The 20,531-nt window shown below is 38.7% G+C and overlaps 2 protein-coding genes across 3 annotated transcripts in view; both read left to right on the top strand.

Annotated features, from left to right (window-relative positions):
* Positions 1-3,587, top strand: part of LOC121513625 (aminopeptidase N-like) — a 30,241-nt gene extending 26,654 nt beyond the window's left edge. For both annotated transcript variants that reach the window (XM_041793502.1, XM_041793510.1), the window contains 3 exons: positions 106-246; positions 1,614-1,695; positions 1,822-3,587. In XM_041793502.1, coding sequence (XP_041649436.1) covers positions 106-246; positions 1,614-1,695; positions 1,822-1,974 — 376 coding nt within the window. In that variant the 3' untranslated portion in view covers positions 1,975-3,587. The remainder of the gene's footprint in view (positions 1-105; positions 247-1,613; positions 1,696-1,821) is intronic.
* Positions 3,588-7,600: 4,013 nt separating this feature from the next.
* The window catches only part of LOC121513619 (aminopeptidase N-like), a 42,517-nt gene continuing 29,586 nt past the window's right edge, over positions 7,601-20,531 (top strand). The window contains exon 1 of the mRNA XM_041793489.1: positions 7,601-8,635. The gene's annotated coding sequence lies outside the window, so the exon portion shown is untranslated. The remainder of the gene's footprint in view (positions 8,636-20,531) is intronic.

Here is a 20,531-nt window from a genome sequence, read left to right as displayed (position 1 = left end):
CTTAACACAGACATGTACTAATCTCAACTGCTACTTCTTCCCCATCACATTTGGGACAATGTCTTGGGAGTAATTTCTTCTTCTTCTTCTTTTTTGCTGGACCAGGTATCTGGATTACTCTCTAGATCCGAACAAGATCCGTAAACAGGATGCCACCTCGACCATCTCATCCATCGCTGGAAACGTTGTGGGGATGCCGCTGGCCTGGAACTTTGTCAGAGCCAGATGGAGCGACATTTTTGAGCAGTAAGAGCTCATTACTCAAAGAACTAATTCATCAATTTTAAATGAAAAGTTAAATTCATCCTAAAACTTCACATTTGTTTCAGTCTCTGAAATCAGCCTTTATTTTTGACAGGTATCTACAGTGCATTCAGAGAGTATTCAGACCCTCTTCACTTTTTATGTTCAAGCCTGATCCTACAATTGTTTGAATTCATTTTATTGTCATTGATCTGCACTCAGTACCCCATCATGACAAAGTGAAAACATAATTTTAGATTTGTTTTTTTTGCAAATTTGTTTGCAAATTTGTTAAAAAAAAAAAAAAAAGAAAAGAAAAAAGAAAGATAAATTAAAAACTGAAATATCACATTGACTAAAGTATTCAGACCCTTTGCAACAACACTTACATTTTAGCTCAGGTCTCTTCCCATTTCTCATGATCGTTGCTGAGATGTTTCTACACCTTGATTGGAAAAGTACACACCTCTCTATAGAAGGCCTCACAGCTGACAATGCATATCAGGACAAAAACCCAAGCCATAAGGTCAAAGAAACTGCCTGCAGAGCTCAGACAGGATTGTTGCAAGGCATCGATCTGGGGAAGGCTACAAAAAAAAAAAAAAATTTGAAGCACACTGGCCTCCATAATTCTAAAATGGAAGAAGTTTGGCACAACCAGGACTATTCTAAGAGCAGATAAGCCTGTTTTATCTCAAGATGACTGCTCCTCGACTTTTCCAGGGAGGGGGGAGGGACACACCTTTTACCATGGCCTTTTACTTTTATAAAATAGAGAGGGGTACTCCTAATTAAGAATATGCACATTACTGCCACCTACTGGTCTGGACTTGTACGCAGATGTGATTTGCAATTTTGACTCATTGGAATTAGGTTGTGTTAACATAAATTAGTCTAGTAAATTTTAAGTTGTTGCATGTTATGTTAAAACTACATGATTTGAAAGTGTTCAACCATAAAACTTGATTTTATATAATAGAAGCTACATGTTAGACTTAGGTTCATGTAACAGACACCCATTTTTTTGTTTTTTTGTTTTTTTTTTTTTAGTGCAAATCACACCCTGCAAACTGCGCGCTTTGGAGGTGGGTCTGGCTCGCTTTGGGCACGGCTCGGCGCAGCTTGGCTCGGACAACTTTACAATTTAAACATATTTAAGTCTTTTGAAATTTGAGGTGAATATTTATGATGAGTAACCATGACCCGCAACCCCCTATGGGATAAGCGGTATAGAAAATGGATGGATGGATGGAGTAACCATGAACAGACTGATATATCGAGACTGTATTTGCCTCCAACACACCTTTTCCAGATTGAGGTATTTGGGTGTTTTTTCCTAGAATACTCTCATTTACCTGTTTTTTTTGAAGGTATGGACAAGGACAGTTCACCTTATCTCGTCTTGTCGAAGGATTCACACCGAGATTTTCCACAGAGTTTGAGTTGCAGGAGGTATTTAGCACACACAGCCACAATCACACAGATACACACTGTAATTCCCTAAGAAGCTCAGATGAAATGAAAGAAAATGCAGAAATTCAGTTCCACTTTTTTTGCTTTTTTTTTGCCTCTGTTCAGCTGAAGAAATTTAAAGAAGACAACAGCGGTGTTGGTTTTGGCTCTGCTACCTTGGCCATGGAGCAGGCAATAGAGAAGACCACGGCAAACATCAAGTGGGTGACGGAGAACAAAGCTGATGTGCTGAAATGGTTCACTGAGGAGTCCATATAAGGACACCAGGGCAGTTCAAATGACAAGCTCTCTTTTTCTGCACTGCAAGGGATACATAATGAATGTAATCACTATAATCATCTACTATAAATAAGCAGCCTGTATCAGATGGTGACATAAAAACATGTGCCACATCATCTTTGAAGCAAACAGACAAATGATGAACAGTAGAGCCATGGACCACTAAATATAGATTGTATTTGAGATAACACTGATCTGGGCCCAGCACTGATAATATGGACCACAGCAGAGATGATCTGGACCTCGACACTAATATCTGGACCCAGATCCTGTTAATCTGGACCCAGACAGTAATGATCTGGACCCCAAAAATGATGGTCTGGACCCATACACTGATGATCTAGACCCAGACATTGGCGATCTAGACCCAGGCCCTGTTTTTCTGGACCTGGACACTGATAATCTGAACACAGATATCAATTGTCTGGACCCAAACAGGGGTGAGCTGGACCCACACACTAGTGTTGATTTGGCAGCTATTTTCGATTTTTGTCTCAGTCTTAGTCTTTACATTAAATGTCCTTTAGATTTTGTCACATTTTAGTCATTTCTATCCTTTTTAGTTTTAGTTGATGAAAACTCAAAAACATTTAGTCTAGTTTTAGTCCATAAAAAGTCCTCATAGTTTAGTCTTTACTTTTAGCCCAAGCATTTATTCTCTTACCTGAATCTCATACCAAATCATGGTTGTGTGTTTTATACACTCTGCCAAACCTGGGGTGCCTGATGCATTGTATTTCGACAGATTTACCCTCAATGGTGAAATATCACAGGTTTTGACTGTCAGACAAAAACTACATTACATTTTAGTCTAGTTTTAGTCATCTTGACGAAAACTAAACTTCCTTTTTGCCCATTTTAGTCATCACAGAGTTTTCATCATGGAAAAAAGGCTGTCCATGAACATTTTTAGTCATAGTTTTAGTCGACCAAATTAACACTACCACTCACTGATGATCTGAACCCAGACATTGACAATCTGGTCCCAGACTCAATGGACCTGGACATTGATGTTTTGGTTGCATGTTCTGGCTTCAAATTACTACACTAGGAAATCCAGAAGCAGTTTATTTCAATATTCTGCCAATGTGCAAAACAAATAACCCAAGTCCTTACCTCCATTCTGTAAATGGCATAAAGCACTGTTTTCCTCAGCTTGTAAGTGGACTAATTTAAGAAAAGTCTGAGAAGTCTGTTAATCTTATTGCTTTAAAAGTCATCTATAATAGCAAAATATAATGGAAAAGGCACAGTTTGAGAATTACCAGACATGTTTTATCAGCATGTATTGTATTTACATTTGAAATTAACCCATTATCGCACACTTGTCATAATACAACAATTTTTTATACATGTAAGACTTTTAAATGGCCTAAGTTCATGTTTCTTGTGACCTTGTATGCAGCAGTACATATCTTGGCCTCTTCTTGCTTCTCCAAACACAGATCATGTTAACTGTTATCCATATGACATTTGTACTGATAAGCACCTCATATATAACCCCACTTCAAACTTTAAAAAATCCCTTTCTGATTTGACATTACTGGACAAAAAGTGTCAATAACAAATAAACATGCCTTTTAAAGTTTTTACTCTGCCTCTTGTTTTTTTTTTTTTTTTTTGGGGGGGGGGGGTGTTATGTAAAAAGAATGTGAACTCCATGAAATGTTGGCACACCTTGAGCTGTGATTTGCTATCATTACCCAGTGGTAGAGGAGAAAGATAGGCAGAGACACTTTTCTTCTTTGTTCCTGTTTTACACACTTCAAGCTTAAAACTGATAGAGCTTTACAGATGTTTTATTACCTGTAAGTGTTTTAAATAATCATAAAAATAACACAAAGGAGCTAAAAAAAATCTTGTTAAAAAATGAGTCATGTAATTACTTTCAGTTGTAAGACCAGTGTAATCATGCTCAAATGGATGGGAGGCCCCCAGAGCCCCTAAACTTTCAATCTATCATTATGTTTTCATGATGTTTAAAAAATTGATCTGTTTTTCATCAGACTTAAAACGGACTTCTTACAATACATGCAAGCATGAAACCATTACAACATCAAACCCCAAAAAGTTGGGGCATTTTTGTAAAATGTGAATGAATATAGAATACCATAATACAGAAATCCTTTTCAGCTTATAGTCAGTTAAATTCAGAGCAAAAACAAGATATTTAGTGTCCCAACTTTTAAACGGTATTGTTTAAGAAATATGCACACATTGTTAAAATTATGCTTGCAGTTCATTCCAAAAAAGTTGGAAAAATGTTTCCCAATGTTATATCACTTTGTCTTCTAACAACACTGTGCAACTGTCAGGGAACGGAAGACATGAAAATTTTATCCCTGGAATGAAGGATAAAGAAAGTTGCAGGCAGAGAGACATGCACCAAGACATATAGTCATAGACAGACAGGAACATATACAACCAGTGACAAAAATAACAGACAATACATATACGTCAGAATACACAAAGCATTGATATAAAGGCAAATGTTCTAATTTTGATATTCTATAGCAGAGACAGTTTTTTTGTCAAACACTTCTACATCATTCCTGGTAAATCATGTCTTGCCTGACAGAGAAAGACTCCCACTGTAAGGCACATGTACACTATATTGCCAAAAGTATTCACTCACCACGGCCATAGGCCACGTAAAATGACAGAGCAGGGTCAGCAGATGCTGAGGCGCATAGTGTGCAGAGGTAGCCAACTTTCTGCAGAGTCAATTGCTACAGACCTCCAAACTTAATGAGATCTTCAGATTAGCTCAAGAGCAGTGTGTAGAGAGCTTCATGGGATGGCTTTCCATGACCAAGCAGCTGCATCCAAGCCATACATCACCTATTGCAATGCAAAGCATAAGATGCAGTGGTGTAAAGCACGCCGCCACTGGACGGTGGCAATGCGAGAGATGCGTTCTGTGGAGTGATGAATCATGCTTCTCCATCTGGCATTCTGATGGACGAGTCTGGGTTTGGTGGCTGCCAGGAGAACGGTACTTGTCTGACTGCATTGTGCCAAGTGTAAAGTTTGGTGGAGGGGGGATTATGGTTTGGGGTTGTTTTTCAGGAGCTGGGCTTGGCCCCTTAGTTCCAGTGAAAGGAACTCTGAATGCTTCAACATACCAAGAGATTTTGGACAATTCCATGCTCCCAACTTTGTGGGAACAGTTTGGGGATGGCCCCTACCTGTTCTAACATGACTGTGCACCAGTGCAAAAAGCAAGGTCCATAAAGACATGGATGAGAGAGTTTGGTGTGGATGAATTTGACTGGCCTGCACAGAGTCCTGAACTCAACCCGATAGAACATCTTCAGGATGAATTAGAGCGGAGACTGAGAGCCAGGCCTTCTCGTCCAACATCAGTGTGTGACTTCACAAATGTGCTTCTGGAAGAATGGTCAAAAATTCCCCTAAACACACTCCTAAACCTTGTGGAAAGCCTTCCCAGTAGAATTGAAGCTATTGTAGCTGCAGAGGGTAGACTGATGCCATATTAAACCCTATGGATTAAGAATGGGATGTCACTTGAGTTCATATGCAGGTCAAGGCAGGTGAGCGAAAACTTTTGGCAATATAGTGTAGATAGATAGAGTTTCTCTATGCAGAAGTCACTTCTTGCCCCCCAAAAGGAGCCCTCTGCTGCTGCACCCCGCCTCTTACCCAATGAAAGCTGGGATAGGCTCCAGCCTCCAGCCACGACCACAAACGGGATAATTGGCTGAGAACATGGATGGATGGATGGATGGTTTCCACAGTGTCTTAAAGGGGTTTTCCATGTTTTTTTTTTCATTTTTTTTTGTATGTTGGGGAGGTCTGTCAGCTGCACTTGCTTCGTGCTGTCTTTGCCATAAAGAACATGAACCTTCCTGGGGTTCCCCACCACATCAACATTGGAGACATCAATATCAAAGTGCTGAGCCTCTCCCCGTTCTGAGGAGCCATGCAGATGAGCTCTGCAGGGCCATTGTACTACTGATGGAGACCCCCTCCACCCAGCTCTGCTGGTAATAAAAGAAAACTGTTTTCTCCCCACTGAATATTACATCCTATTAAATTCAAGTTCCAGGTTTCTCCAGATGAAGGATTTGGACTATAATGGAAAAGTCTGATTCTAGCATCAAGAGTAATATTTTTATCTGTGTATTTCATGCTGTATTTTATTTCTCCAGTTCTAACCAAAGGAAAAATAATCTGTGCAAGATCTGTTTGTATATTCTGGCAAACTCTTCCAAATCTCACACATTCATCACTGGTCCTCCCGTCTAAAACTACAGGTGTCTTCGACTAACGATTTTCATAGTTGAATCTGATTCGTCAGATTTTGCCTTTAGTCGACTAATAGTCGAACAACGTTTCAGCTAGACTTTTTTTCCCCAATCAAAATGACCGGGGCAGTCCTCAAGAATTCCGGCCATTAGAACAACTACTGGACATTTGCTTTAACATTATTTTGCTGCATTAACAGCAGCAAAATGCATAAATCTCTCTCTTATTTTTTTGTGTAAGTGGTTTAAAGTATCAAAATGAATGCTGCGTGCTTTTCCTTATACAAGCAGTCAGTTACACAATACACGCCCACGTTAAACTCATAAACAACAACAGTTCACATTAGCACCATTAGCCTGTTAGCACTTTGGCCACTATCATAACTTTGCAGCTTACAACAGCCAAATACCATCCTCCAACGACAACAACGAAGCATCCAAACACATAACAAAAGTGCTCTCTTAACTGGACACTGCGTTAGAACTCATTTCAAATGAAAAATGAGCCTTACCGCCAGTTGTCTAATATCAGTCCTTATGATGACATAACTGTAACCTCTGTTAAAGCCGGAAATCTAACCATCCTGGTTTATTTGGACTAGTCCCAAAAAGACAAAAGCTCCACAGCAGATAGTCTGGTCCAGTCTTCCTCTCATTAACGGCTTATCCAAGACTACTTCTGCTAATTAGCCAGGAAGAAAGACAGAGCCTTCGTTATAAGCTCCAAGCAGTCCATGCCGTTCTGCACGATGTGATTCTGTGTTGACTACAATCCAACTTTATATGACGATTGGTCATAGGTAGTTTATCGAAGTCCATTTCAACTCTGCCCGGCATAGACCTCTCCCTCTCTGCTACTGCATCGGTGTTTACGACGCTCAGCTATACAGTTCCCTTTGTTTCAGCCTCTTCATTACTCGCAGCAATAACACAAAATCCCTCCATACCACTGATGATATTAAGCCTTTGGTTAACCATGAAAACCTCACTTAGATTAAAATTCTGCTTTATGAGAACGCTCTGGTCAAACTTTCCCTGCATAGTCCCCAGCAATACTGAGCATGCGCAGAAAGAGAGATTTGCTTTGATGTCATCGCACATACATAATTAGCCATGTGCTTGTGTCTGAGGAGAACCCCAGCACCGCAGGACAGTGGGTGTAGTAAGATTAGGCAACTTTTAGTTTATATCAACGCATTCTCGCAACATATCTTCTAGGTTACACAAAATATAATATGCAAGTTTTCAGTATTTACTTATGTGGTCATTTGCATGTTTTCTACCGGACATTTTGACTGGTTATATTTTTATCTGCCGGACTTCCGCCCTTGTTACCAGCCAATGACCGGCGAATGCCGGCTAACAGAAACTCAGGCTTAGCAGCACCATGTAGTCAGAATAATACGATCTTGGTTACATAACAACATTCGACTAGGAAGTTCATAGTCAAATCAGACTCCTCCGAATCATGGAATCGCCGACTATTCCGGGTCTCCCCAATCTAAAATATTCCCTTCTCTCTTTTAGACACAGCACAGTTCTCTGAAATAAAATCCATTGGCTTCTGCGTTAGCTGTAATAACTCATAACACATATGTATCTTCTTTCCCAAGTGTGTGTTCATACACACAGGGATGAAACTCTCCTGCTCTTGGCTCTTGTTTTCCTTCTCTGTAATGAAGTGTGGCTCCAACATCCTTGTGATTTGTGAATAACATTGTTGTTCTCTGCTTGTGCTTAGTGCAGTGAATGTGAATTCCGTTAAAGTCAAGTTTTAATGTGCTGTGGTAGGATTTGCCAACATCTGTTCAGTGAAAACAGCAGACAAAGACCTTTTTTTGGATATGTATGTGTTTGTATAAAATGTTTGTGTAATATTTTTGCTTTAAGGATCAGATCTTTTATGCCCTACTCTTGTGTTACAAACATTCCTTGGTAAATATATTAAAGAAATGTAATTATGAATCTCTGTGCCTGTGCTTTGTTGTGCTATGCTTCATCACAGCATCTTGGAGTTTGTTTTTATTTGTCATCAGGTATGTCGAATCACTCCACTGTGGCCAAACTGGTCTGAACATTGCACCTCTGAGAATCATATACAGTGTGTTCAACCATGAAGAGTTCGCGCTTTTGTTGATAGAGCCACATTCCTTCAGCTCCCCCTTCCAATATATTTAGTTTTCTTTTTTTCTTATTGAGAATTGGGAATTAGTTCCCTCCCTGCAGAAAAAACGTATAGTCGCTCTCACCACCTCCACCCTCACAGATGCAGACTCTGATACACATCAGCCGGCATCATTTAAACTCAACTTCTCTGTTTCATGTTGGCTTAAATCAGAGCTTCTAGTGGACACCTAGCTACACGGACTTTGGTATGTACATTTTTTCTTTTTTGACATGTTAATTCACCTGCTGTTTGCCAAGTCACCCCTTTTGTTGCTGGTTGTTTTTCCTGAACAGTAAAGGCTCTGTAATATCCTGTGAGTTTGCTTGTTTGGAATCTGAAACAATGTTGAGCTGATGCTTTTTCTCTGAAGATTTCTCAGGATCAGTCTGCAAAATACCTTTCTGACTTGACTGTTGTATGGCTGCAACATAAAAGCAATGTAATTCCATAAAATCAGTGAACCTGATGCAAAACCTCAATTTTCACTTAGTCATTTGTCTAATTTCTTTTTAAAAATTGTCTTATTACATTTATTTTAAGCCATATTAACCAGACATGTCCAGAAAAGCATATTCAAGATAAATAAAGCATAAAAAAAGGCCCACATTGTTTGAGATAACCTAACAATATCTGCCAGTGAGGCAAGAAAATTGTACTTGTCGAATGTCTTGAAATATGTTCTAATGTAGATGCATCTCAGTTCAGCACACCTGACAGGTGAAATTTGCTCACCTTATTGGCAGCTATTTGTGAGCATTAAAAGCAGACCAAAGCCTTATTTTGTGCATGTAATATTGTGATGTAAGATGTTGACATGTACTTGGCAGATAAATGTTGCTGGTGTTAAGTGTAATACTGGTTTTGATGGAAGTTCTTGCATTGCAAAAGGTTGAATCTGTTTCTTCCTCTAAGTGACTTGTCTTGGGATTTTGTCTAAACAAGAGATTGGGCATGCATTTATAGTAACAAATGGTGCGAAAACAACATTTGTGCAAATCAGTGGTGAGATGCATCATTCAGAACATTGTTCATCATGTGTACACAATCATGTGTGTGTGTCTCTTTCATGTCCAGCTTCACGCACACTCTGAACACTCTGTGTGTATTCAATAATAAAAACAAGTCACAGTTTTTGCTGCTTTTGAAGTTGGATAATGGTGTGTGTGTGTGTGTGTGCGGGGTGTGTCTGTCTGTGTCTATGTGTGAAGTTTTTATTAAAGAAAACAAATATTACTGGGGTTATGATATATCTTTTACCAGTTTAGAGGGGTTCGGTGGGGTCTTAGATGATGTTTTTTTTTTTTTTTTCCCTGTTTTTTTGTTGAGGTCCATCTTTAACTGATGATGTCTACCTAAAAACACCCAAGAAGAAATCCATTTCCTATTCACCACAGAATATTAAGCTATCTATCTGTAATTAAGACATCATAAATGTACCTTTTTCAATTTCTTTTTCAATGATAAAATGAACATATACTTCCATGAAAGCAATTGTTTACCTGCACTATTTTTGTTGATGGGACTGTGGGTTTTCGAGTTCTTCTTTTTCCACAGTAGGGTTTCCTTTTGTCTTCTGTGTTCCATCTTCTGTGTCCTAAAAGTCATAACATAGATGAGTTTATCACTGCGCCTGAGGATAGAAATGCTCTGCTGGCCAGACTTGTCATGTCTTGACTCTGCTGAGCCCATTTCATCCTCCCAAATCCTCCATTTTTGTCTTCTGGATGTACAATTTGGCTTACACGATGTTCAATAATGTGTTTCCTTTCATGCCCCTCTAGAGACACATGTATTTGCCACATAAAATGTACTGGTCTAAGTTAAGTTTCCTTTTATGTCTTTTTAATTATTCCAATATATCATATGGCTCATACTTGATATAAAAATTATTGTCTGGTATAAGACACATAAGGGCTGGATCTACTAAAGGTTTGCGTGTATAAAAACGAGTTTGCACACGCAAAAAAATGTACAAACTGATTTACTAACAGTGCACACTAAGGGTTGCATCTTTCAAAGGTGCAAAGTAGCACGTCTGCATCCAGTTTGTACGTTTGCCACAATGAATATGCAATTTGGGGCGTTAACACGCAATTGTGCATGTGCTGGGAGGGGAAAATGTAAATATATTATTTTAGCACACGCAAAGTGATTTATCAAACCTGAAAGCAATTTTGCTCATAGAAACTACGTCCATATATAACACATCTCAGAGGGAGATACAAACAGTTTTTATGTGTTATTGTGCACACATGGCTGCAGTTATTGTGGCAAGAAGGAGACATGAAATGATGAAAGAAGACGCAGAGAACACATTTTTCACCCTTGTGTGAACAGTTTTTTGAATCAATGAGGAAACATATCATCTATCCAGCCTTGCCATTTTGGAGCTGTTGGAGGAACTCAGAGCAGATTTGGAGCCAGCCACGAGAAGGAGTCACGCAATACCTGCAATGACAATACTCCTTGCAAGTTTACACTTTTTTGCATCTGGATCATTCCAGTGTATTCCAGCTATTACAGCTGGGATCTCCCAGTCCCGTTTTTCTGATGTTCTGTGTGAAGTTGTGACACTTAACTTTTCTCAAGCTAGCATTAAACACACATAAGGGGGAACTTTTAAGGAAAACAGAAAACCCCTTCAAAGTAAAGAATATATCAAAATATATCATAAATTTGAACCATATAAAACATATTTACAATAAAAAATTTGAAGTGCTCTCTTTCAATGTGCAAAAACAGGCTAAAAAAAATAAAACTATGTTCAGGCGTTTTTTCCTCTTCTCTCCTCTCTGGCTGCAAACACTCTCCTTTCTCACTCAGAGGTCTTTGTGGAACTGTCTTGTGTCTTTGTGGAACTGACATGTACATCAACATGCATATAAACTTTTTCATTTATTCTTGAGTCATTTCAGTCCAGAAAAATATTTTTTCCTTTCTCCAGGTGTTTGGCTGCATTCTTATTTGTGCTTTCACACAGAAGTTTGAAAAAAGAGGCATCCAAAAAATTGGAGAAGATTTCACCTGGTGGTGGGTTTCCTATATTGAGAGGAGGTTGGACACCAGGGGTACATTTTGGGTTGAACCTCAGAGGCTGTGGGACTCCATTGTAAGGCTCTGCCTCATTCTTCCACCTAGGATGATGTGGTGAGCAGCTTTGCTGTCTCATAATATCACCAGAACCTCCAGCATCTTCATGGCCTCTCCCTCTACTGCCCTGAGTGTGGCTTCTGCCTCTGCCTTTCTCTCTCTCTCTCTCTCTCTCTCCCCCCAGGTCTCCCTCCTGCTCCTGATCACGAGACAAACTGAAGGTAGTGGAGAAAAATAATCAGCTGGTCACAAACACTATAAAGTAGTGGTGGGCGATACTGCAAAATTTAATATCGATCTGATACCAAGTAAATACAGGACCAGTATCACTGATACCGATACTTTTTACTTATAAAAGCAGCAGGATACATAATTATTAAATTGATATGAATAAGGCCAATAAAAACTTAAAAAACATCATGTATCATTTATTTATCAGTGTTAATAAATAGAACTAATTCTTTTCTGAGTTATCTTTAACTATCTAACTAAGTATTCAGGGTAAAACATACAGTATTACAAAGCAGGATTTTAACTTACATATTTTTTGTAATATGGGACTTGTTTTTTATCTATTTTGTTTCCCCAATGTACCTAATGGTTAGACTGTTTAAATTAGTTAATGAATCCATGGATTATTTAATGTGTGGTTTGAGAAAATGCTGCAAACAATTTTCTAAACTTTTGGAAAAGGCAGTTAATTTATCGAAGAAAATCTAGTTAACAGTAATAAAGAGAAACAGATTTAGAAGTACACTCTCAAAGTCAATGAAAGAAATCGCACATGCATCAGAGTCAGCTACAGAACTTCTTTCTTTCCTGGTTTTTATGACTAACAGCACTGGCTGTGGCTTTGGCTCAGTGAAAAACACCATCAGTGTCTTTAGTCTGAAAGTGAGCAGTGCAGATTAGACATGATTCTAACATCCTCTTCATGCATCAGTTTTTTATAACTTTGAGATAAAAACTTGTTAGACACTGGAAATGCTGACTCACGTGTGTGTGCTGATGCCTTGAGAGTGTATGTGTGTGTTTGCTCTATCTGATTAGTCACCAAAGTCACGTGACACGGGAAACAGTGCAGCAGCAGACTTTTAGCACAACAGACAGACAAGAGTGACTGCAAACAAACAGATGGAGTGCATGGGTAGGCTGTTTTTTTTAAGTACTCATTTAATATCGAGACTTTTGAAAAGTACTCGATACCAAATGAGTACTTTGTAAATATCGATATATCGATACTTTAGGATCGATACGCCCACCACTACTATAAAGTGCAAACAAGACATGGCACACTGCAAACATCCACATATACATACAAACAACCTTACACATGACACCAAAAATGTCGCCAAGTAATACATGCACCATATTACGGAGTTACACATATACAAAGCACAAATAGGCACACGTACAAACTTACTGACTTGGTATGTGTTCTAATAAAGTCACTACACATCATAAGCATTGATTTACTCATACAATAATGTAAATAAACTAAAAACTAGACAGAGAGAACTTCATTCATCCAGAAATCAACCCGGAAAATCAATCGGTCTAACGTTACCTTTCATCGCCAGAAGTTGCTCAGTCAGCTGCTCCTTCGGGCTCAAATCCATCTGTGAACCTCAGTGGAGGTATTATTACCCGGGAGAGCCGTGTTCCAGGCATTTTTATGAAGTATTCGCTGTTTTCTTGACTTTTTTTCTCTCACTCTGCTCTGTTTCCCCGCTCTGCTGTGTGTCTCTCTGCAGGTCCGTGCGTGAGGGGGAGAGGGGAGAGGTATGGTGGCCCTGAAGGCCAATACGAAATAAATATTTCAAAAGCGCAAAATATATTTCAGAAAACACAAAAACATTTTACAATACACAAAAACATTTCACAATACACAAAAACATTTCACAAAAACATTTCACAAAACACAAAAACATTTCACAAAACACAAAAACATTTCACCGATCACAAAATACATTTCATGAAACCGGAAAGGGTAAGACCATGGTACTTGTTTGTGATTGGCTAAACCCAAGTCTGTCCAGCATCAGTCATTTATCATTTCCTGTTTACACTTCTTACCGCAATAGCCGAGCCAGCATGAAATTTCAAGTGTCTACCGGCATGGAAGAGGAACTTGAGTTGATAGCGGAATACTTCAACAAGGGAAATACATATAGTGTGATTCTTGACATGCTCTCCTTGTATCATGACATATACATTTCAATTGGAACCCTAAAATTGCGCTTAAAGTGTCGTGCCAAAAGAAGTACCCCCGGTAGGATTTGTATCCCCCTGCCGCCTTTGCTGAAGGAGCTGACTATCAACTATCAGGCGTAGATTTCACCTCAGTGAATAACAATGACAATAAAAGAATGTATAAAGCAGAAGGTTAGTTTTGATTATCTGTTTTATTCATCATGATCATGTTTTTGTCAGTAATATCTTTTAAAATAAGATCTTTTAAGTAAACGTTTTAATACTGCAGCTTGGTGCACACTCATTACGCTGAACTGAGAACGCATCTTTTTCCTCCTGCGTCCTGTCATTGTATTTTGGCGGCGTGTTGGTCATCAAATCTGGGTCCACGCTGCTGTACATGAGTAACAGACATATTTTCTTCATAACTTTTATCGTCTTCTATTAGCGCTGTTTAGCGTCAAGACGCTTACATGCACTCACCACTTCCCACTTCCGCCTTGAGGTATTTCAAAATAAAGGTCCTGCATAGCTATATCACTGAATATTAACTTGTCTATTGACCAGTCTGAACAAGATTTATGTACAGAGAGATCAATTTCAGACCATTTATTTCAACACATCGTCCACTTCGACTGCATCCCACTCTAAACAAGTGTTTCACAGTGTAAAGAACTGTAAAAAACAAAGGAACATTTAATTGCAATCAAATATGTCATCTCTTCGGGGTGCATAAATGGTGTACTACTGCCTTGTCTTTGCTTTAATATAAATTACAAATGATTTTTGGTCTCATTTTAGCCTTGCCAGGATTTGTACTCCCCATCCACAAGGAAGAGGTGGGGTCCCCTGCCTCAATAGACTTTTCTTGGCCAGCTCTCATGACAACTGATGACATTTGTAAAATTGGAACAGTTTTGAGCTTTCCTCTTGAAGTTAGAGGGGATATAACAAATCAGGCCCCGATTCGGCCCTGAAATAATTTGTACCCCCCACCCACAAGCCAGGGTTGAGGGCCACTGCCTCAATTGTCTTTTCTTGGCCAGCTCTCATCACAACTGATAACATTTGGGACTTTGGAGAAGTTTGAAGCATTACTCTTGAAGTTAGAGGGGGGATAACAAATACATCAGGCCTAGATTTGGCCCTGAAATAATTTGTATCCCCCTGTAACTTGAAATACAAGTGAGTTAACCTGTTCAAACTCTCCAGTATTATCAGGCTTGATCAGAAATGAACACAAAATGAATGTTATGATGGTAGTTCATGATTTGAGCATTCTGGAGGGGGGATACACTTTGCACCATTTATGCACCCTGAAGAGATGACATATTTGATTGCAATTAAATGTTCCTTTGTTTTTTACAGTTTCTTTACACTGTGAAACACTTGTTTAGAGTGGGATGCAGTCAAGGTGGACGATGTGTTGAAATAAATGGTATGAAATTGATCTCTCTGTACATAAATCTTGTTCAGACTGGTCAATAGACAAGTTAATATTCAGTGATATGGCTATGCAGGACCTTTATTTTGAAATACCTCGAGGCGGAAGTGGGAAGTGGTGAGTGCATGTAAGCGTCTTGACGCTAAACAGCGCTAATAGAAGACGATAAAAGTTATGAAGAAAATATGTCTGTTACTCATGTACAGCAGCGTGGACCCAGATTTGATGACCAACACGCCACCAAAATACAAAATACAATGACAGGACGCAGGAGGAAAAAGATGCGTTCTCAGTTCAGCGTAATGAGTGTGCACCAAGCTGCAGTATTAAAACGTTTACTTAAAAGATCTTATTTTAAAAGATATTACCGACAAAAACACGATAATGATGAATAAAACAGATGATCAAAACTAATCTTCTGCTTTATACATTGTTTTATTGTCATTTTTATTCACTGAGGTGAAATCTACGCCTGATAGTCGATAGTCAGCTCCTTCGGCAAAGGCGGCAGGGGGATACAAATCCTACCGGGGGTACTTCTTTTGGCACGACACTTTAAGCGCAATTTTAGGGTTCCAATTGAAATGTGTATGTCATGATATGAGGAGAGCATATCAAGAATCACACTATATGTATTTCCCTTGTTGAAGTATTCCGCTATCAACTCAAGTTCCTCTTCCATGCCAGTAGACACTTGAAATTTTGTGCTCGCTCGGCTATTGCGGTAAGAAGTGTAAACAGGAAATGATAAATGACTGATGCCGGACAGACTTGGGTTTAGCCAATCACAAACAAGTACCATGGTCCTACCCTTTCTGGTTTCGTGAAATGTATTTTGCGATCGGTGAAATGTTTTTGTGTTTTGTGAAATGTTTTTGTGTATTGTGAAATATTTTTGTGTTTTGTGAAATGTTTTTGTGTATTGTGAAATGTTTTTGTGTTTTGTGAAATGTTTTTGTGTATTGTGAAATGTTTTTGTGTATTGTGAAATGTTTTTGTGTATTGTGAAATGTTTTTGTGTTTTCTGAAATATATTTTGTGCTTTTGAAATATTTATTTCGTATTGGCCTTCAGGGCCACCGTAGAGAGGGGAGAAAGAGGCAGACTCTAGGCCTGGGTTCAAAAGATCGATTCTCTGATTCAGATCGATTCTTTTTTTAAAAATCCAATATCGATCCATAAAATCCAAAGATCGATCTTTTAATATATGCCTTTTTCTTCCTCTCCTGTCGGCTCCTCGCGCTACCAGTCTCAGACTTACGTCACTCACGCAGCCTGAAAGTTGACCGGCACTCACTTCTAAAAATGTTTAGACTGTAATTCACGGTTTATATCTCACGCCCAATCATCTAATTTTGGATATCTGGGTGCATTATGAATACGAGCTGCATATCTCTTCCTAAAACGTAAACCTCCGCCAGTGCAGCGCAAGCAGCGGAGCTCTACAGGTGGAGAGTGCACATTTGCATATTTGTGGAAAGTTATTCCACAGGAGGCAGCAGTTAAGACTCAGTAACGGCTCTATATAACGTCAGTGTGGAAGGAGAAATGTTATCGTAATATACTGTTATTGTTATAATTCATATTTTCATTGAAAGAGTGAAGAAAATAATGACTTCCTGATCTCCAAAATTGTATCACAGCGGTGGTTGAATTGCCATCTCTACAAGACAGGGGTTCACTGTGTTGTATTTAACAGAAATGCCCATTATGACGCTGTATGAGCTGGGTGATGTTAGCAATAAGATCGATAGAGTGGTCTGTAACATTTATATTTATATAAAATAACAGGGGAAGAGAAAGATGGTCGGTCTGGCATGGAGCTAAATGGCACCGACCAATGCTGACATCTAAATCACATTAATCCGCTGATAGTGGATGTGTTGATCAAGTGGCTGAGTGGCAGTAGCGCAGACTTTCATTCACCTAGTCCTGGGTTTCGAATCATACAGGATGCATGGATAGATACAGCTTCTGACTGTCTTTGTTTGTCTGTTTTTGCTGCATGGTGCATACACTAAATATAAATTGTCTGTTGTGAAATTGGAATTTTTTTTAATTGTCTGCATTGACCAGTGGGGATTTTAGGAACATACTTGTTGGGGTGCTCAGCCCCTTGAGAGGTTGCACTCTTTGTTTGCCTCTAACCATCACAGAGGATTAAAAAAACTACATCAGAATTACACAACAATACAGGGTCTTCAGAAAACTCTGGGGGCCCTGCCCAATAAAAAATGGTGTATCCAACATTTGATTTCCTGCAATCTGGTGAATATTTAGGCAAACATTTATGATGGGCATTCAAAATATCTAAGAAAAACACAGTGATCAAACAATTATAAAAGAAGAACTGTTATAACACAATAATCACAAGCTATGTAAATTTGCCAATTTTGACTTCTTTTACATAATTGTAAAAGTCTTGCCATTTTTAGTTACCAACTAGGTCAACAATTGAGTCTAAAAGCGGATGGTGTGTGAGATGGTTCTCAAGATGGTGGAGATATTGTTTACAGTTGTAAATCCATTAGAGTACACTACATGTATGAGTGTAGTTTGGAACTGTATTATGCAAACAGACAATGTGAGGCTACATAAAGAACCAGAAACAGTAGTAGAAAAAGAAACAGTAGAAGATCAACATGCAGAACTTGCTGATGAAGAATCTGAGGATAAAGTTGGAGTGAAAATCTTCAGAGGCCCAAAACTACTGTTTTCAATGACAATGGTGACAGTAAAAAAATACATTAAATAGATGGGTCATGGTTTTGTAAAGGTTGAGAAGGCAATTAGTAGAAGGGAAACCAAGGGTATGGAGGGCAGAGGAGGAGTCTTATTAGATGATGAAGACGATGGTGATAAGGAGGAGTAGGACAATGTGAAAATGTGGTAAAAGACAATGAGGTAGACACCTAAACGTAGATAGATAGATAAATGGATGATCAATCAATAGATATAGACATGATAGATAGAGAGATAGATCTTTCTTGTTTGATTACCACTGTCTTCAAGGGCACTGGCTCCTTGTTCACAATCACTTTTTTGATTACTGAGGCCTAAAAGTCATAAAGTATGTTATAAAGCATCTAGTAAACTCTAAATATTTCCTTTTATATTGCTAACAAAATGTACAGTGTTTTTTTTAGAACATTACATGAAAATATTATCACGTTAATCAACTTACATCCATCACCCTGCCACAGACAGTCAGCAGGCCTGTTTTGCTTTTTACATCTTCAATCAATGTGTTTTCACTTCTGGGTTTCAGTGGTTTCTTGGCTTTTTAGCAGTGCACTCATAAAGAATTGAGTCCCCCTCTCAATTGTAATTTTAAATGGAGGAGTTTCTCCTCTTACACCATATCCTCTTACAATGACTAGCTGCCACCTTCCTGTATTTTGGCCTCATGCCCCTCATAAATTACAACTTCTTTGATTAGTTTTCCATCGTCATAACACATCAAACACTCCCCTTAACTGTCACATAGTGTAGAGGCCATTTCAAATTTATTTGAATTTTATTTTAAATAAACTAATCAAAACTTTTAGCTCACATGATTAATTGTAAGGATTAAATTTATGTAAATATATTGATTTAAAAGGATGGTCATTTATTTTAATTTATACATTCATCTATTTCTGTGCAGAAAATTTTTGGTTATGGGTGGAGTTTTCATTATGAGGTCAGTCAGCCCAGGTGTGGAGATCAGTCTATTTGTTGTTCAGGTTGAGATGAGCTGCACACGAAAATTTTTTTTGACCGTGAAAAGAAGAGCCGAAATTGGACCTTTTGATATTCTGTTTTGTTTTGTTTTTGAGCCATGAGTTGGTGAAAATGAGAACATTAAATCATGGAATGCGGATCTGTCAAATAAATGGAACACCAACAGAGACCTGTGAGTAATGGAATTATTCTTTTATGAAGGACATCAGTTAAAGCTCGTCTCATTCAGGTGGCTCTGAAAAATTTTGGGAGGAATCTGCAACTACACGTAATGTAGATGTGGATTTTTTTTATTGTTTATAAAGCTCCCATCTTAATATTATTAAACAATGTGCCTATCTTTAAATCTTAAGACAAAATTTTCTTCTACTACTGTTTCTGATTCTTTCTGTTGCCTCAGATTGTCTGCTTGTCATAATACACTCCCAAATTACACTCATACATGTAGCTTATAATATACCAAGGTTATAGACGGATCTGGAGAAACACTAGAGGTTGACTAGCTGCCATTACTGCAGTGGACTCTCAACAGTTAAGCCATGCATTCTAATGAAAGGTGACATGTAAATCGAGAGCTTTGCCTTTGGACTCTTTCTTCACCACAACAGACCGATGCAGAGACCGAATCACTGCCGCTGCCGCCGCACCGATCTGCCTGTCGATCTTCCGCTCCATTCTTCCCTCACTTGTGAACAAGACCCCGAGATACTTAAATTCCTCCACTTGGGGCAGGATCTCATTCCCAACCCAGAGAGGGCATTCCACCCTTTTATGACTGAGGACCATGGCCTCAGATTTGGAGGTGCTGATTCTCATCCCAGCCGCTTCACACTCGATTGTAAATTGTTCCAGGGAGAGCTGAAGGTCACGGCCTGATGTAGCCAATAGAACCACATCATCTGCAAAAAGCAGAGACCCAATCCTGAGGCCACCAAACCGGATCCCCTTAATGCCCTGGCTGTGCCTAGAGATTCTGTCCATACAAGTTATGAACAGAATTGGTGATAAAGACAGCCCTAGCAGAATCCAACCCTCACTTGACACAAGTCCGACTTACTTCCAGCAGTGCGGATCAAGCTCTGATACCGGTCATACAGGGACCAGCATGATGCCAAACATTTCCAACATTATGCCAAAGGAAAATATTAGCAGTTTAATGTGAATTCATCAGCAGATTATACTCAGTTATCATGAAGATGACTGCTGTCAACACTTGGAAAGAACTCATCTTAAATCAAAGTCAAGAATGAACTTTAAACTACAGGCTAACAACATTAATATTACAACCTTCACCACGTTTTATATGAATCAGAGAGGATCACTAGCACTACACATATAGTGTATTCTTATAGAGTTGTTCAAATATTGTCCATTCTTTAACTGTTATGAGGCCTTCTATTTAAAGACTGGTTCTATAAACATACTGTTATCACGGTAAGTTATTGTGTTATTGTAATTTTTATCAACAGTTGAAACATTTGACAGGTCTGTACATTGCACATTTCTTATACAATCCCATGTGTGATTATTGGATGACAGTGTTAACAAGGAAACATCTGGACATGATATTTATTGGAAAGGAAAGAAGAGGGAAATGCTTCTTGGCAAGACTTTGCTTCTCAGATGGAAAAAGTGATAAAGTATGCTCTGA

The sequence above is a fragment of the Cheilinus undulatus genome, linkage group 1, assembly GCF_018320785.1.
Source record: "Cheilinus undulatus linkage group 1, ASM1832078v1, whole genome shotgun sequence".
In the NCBI taxonomy this organism is placed as follows: domain Eukaryota; kingdom Metazoa; phylum Chordata; class Actinopteri; order Labriformes; family Labridae; genus Cheilinus; species Cheilinus undulatus.
This window is presented reverse-complemented; position numbering and strand designations above follow the sequence as displayed.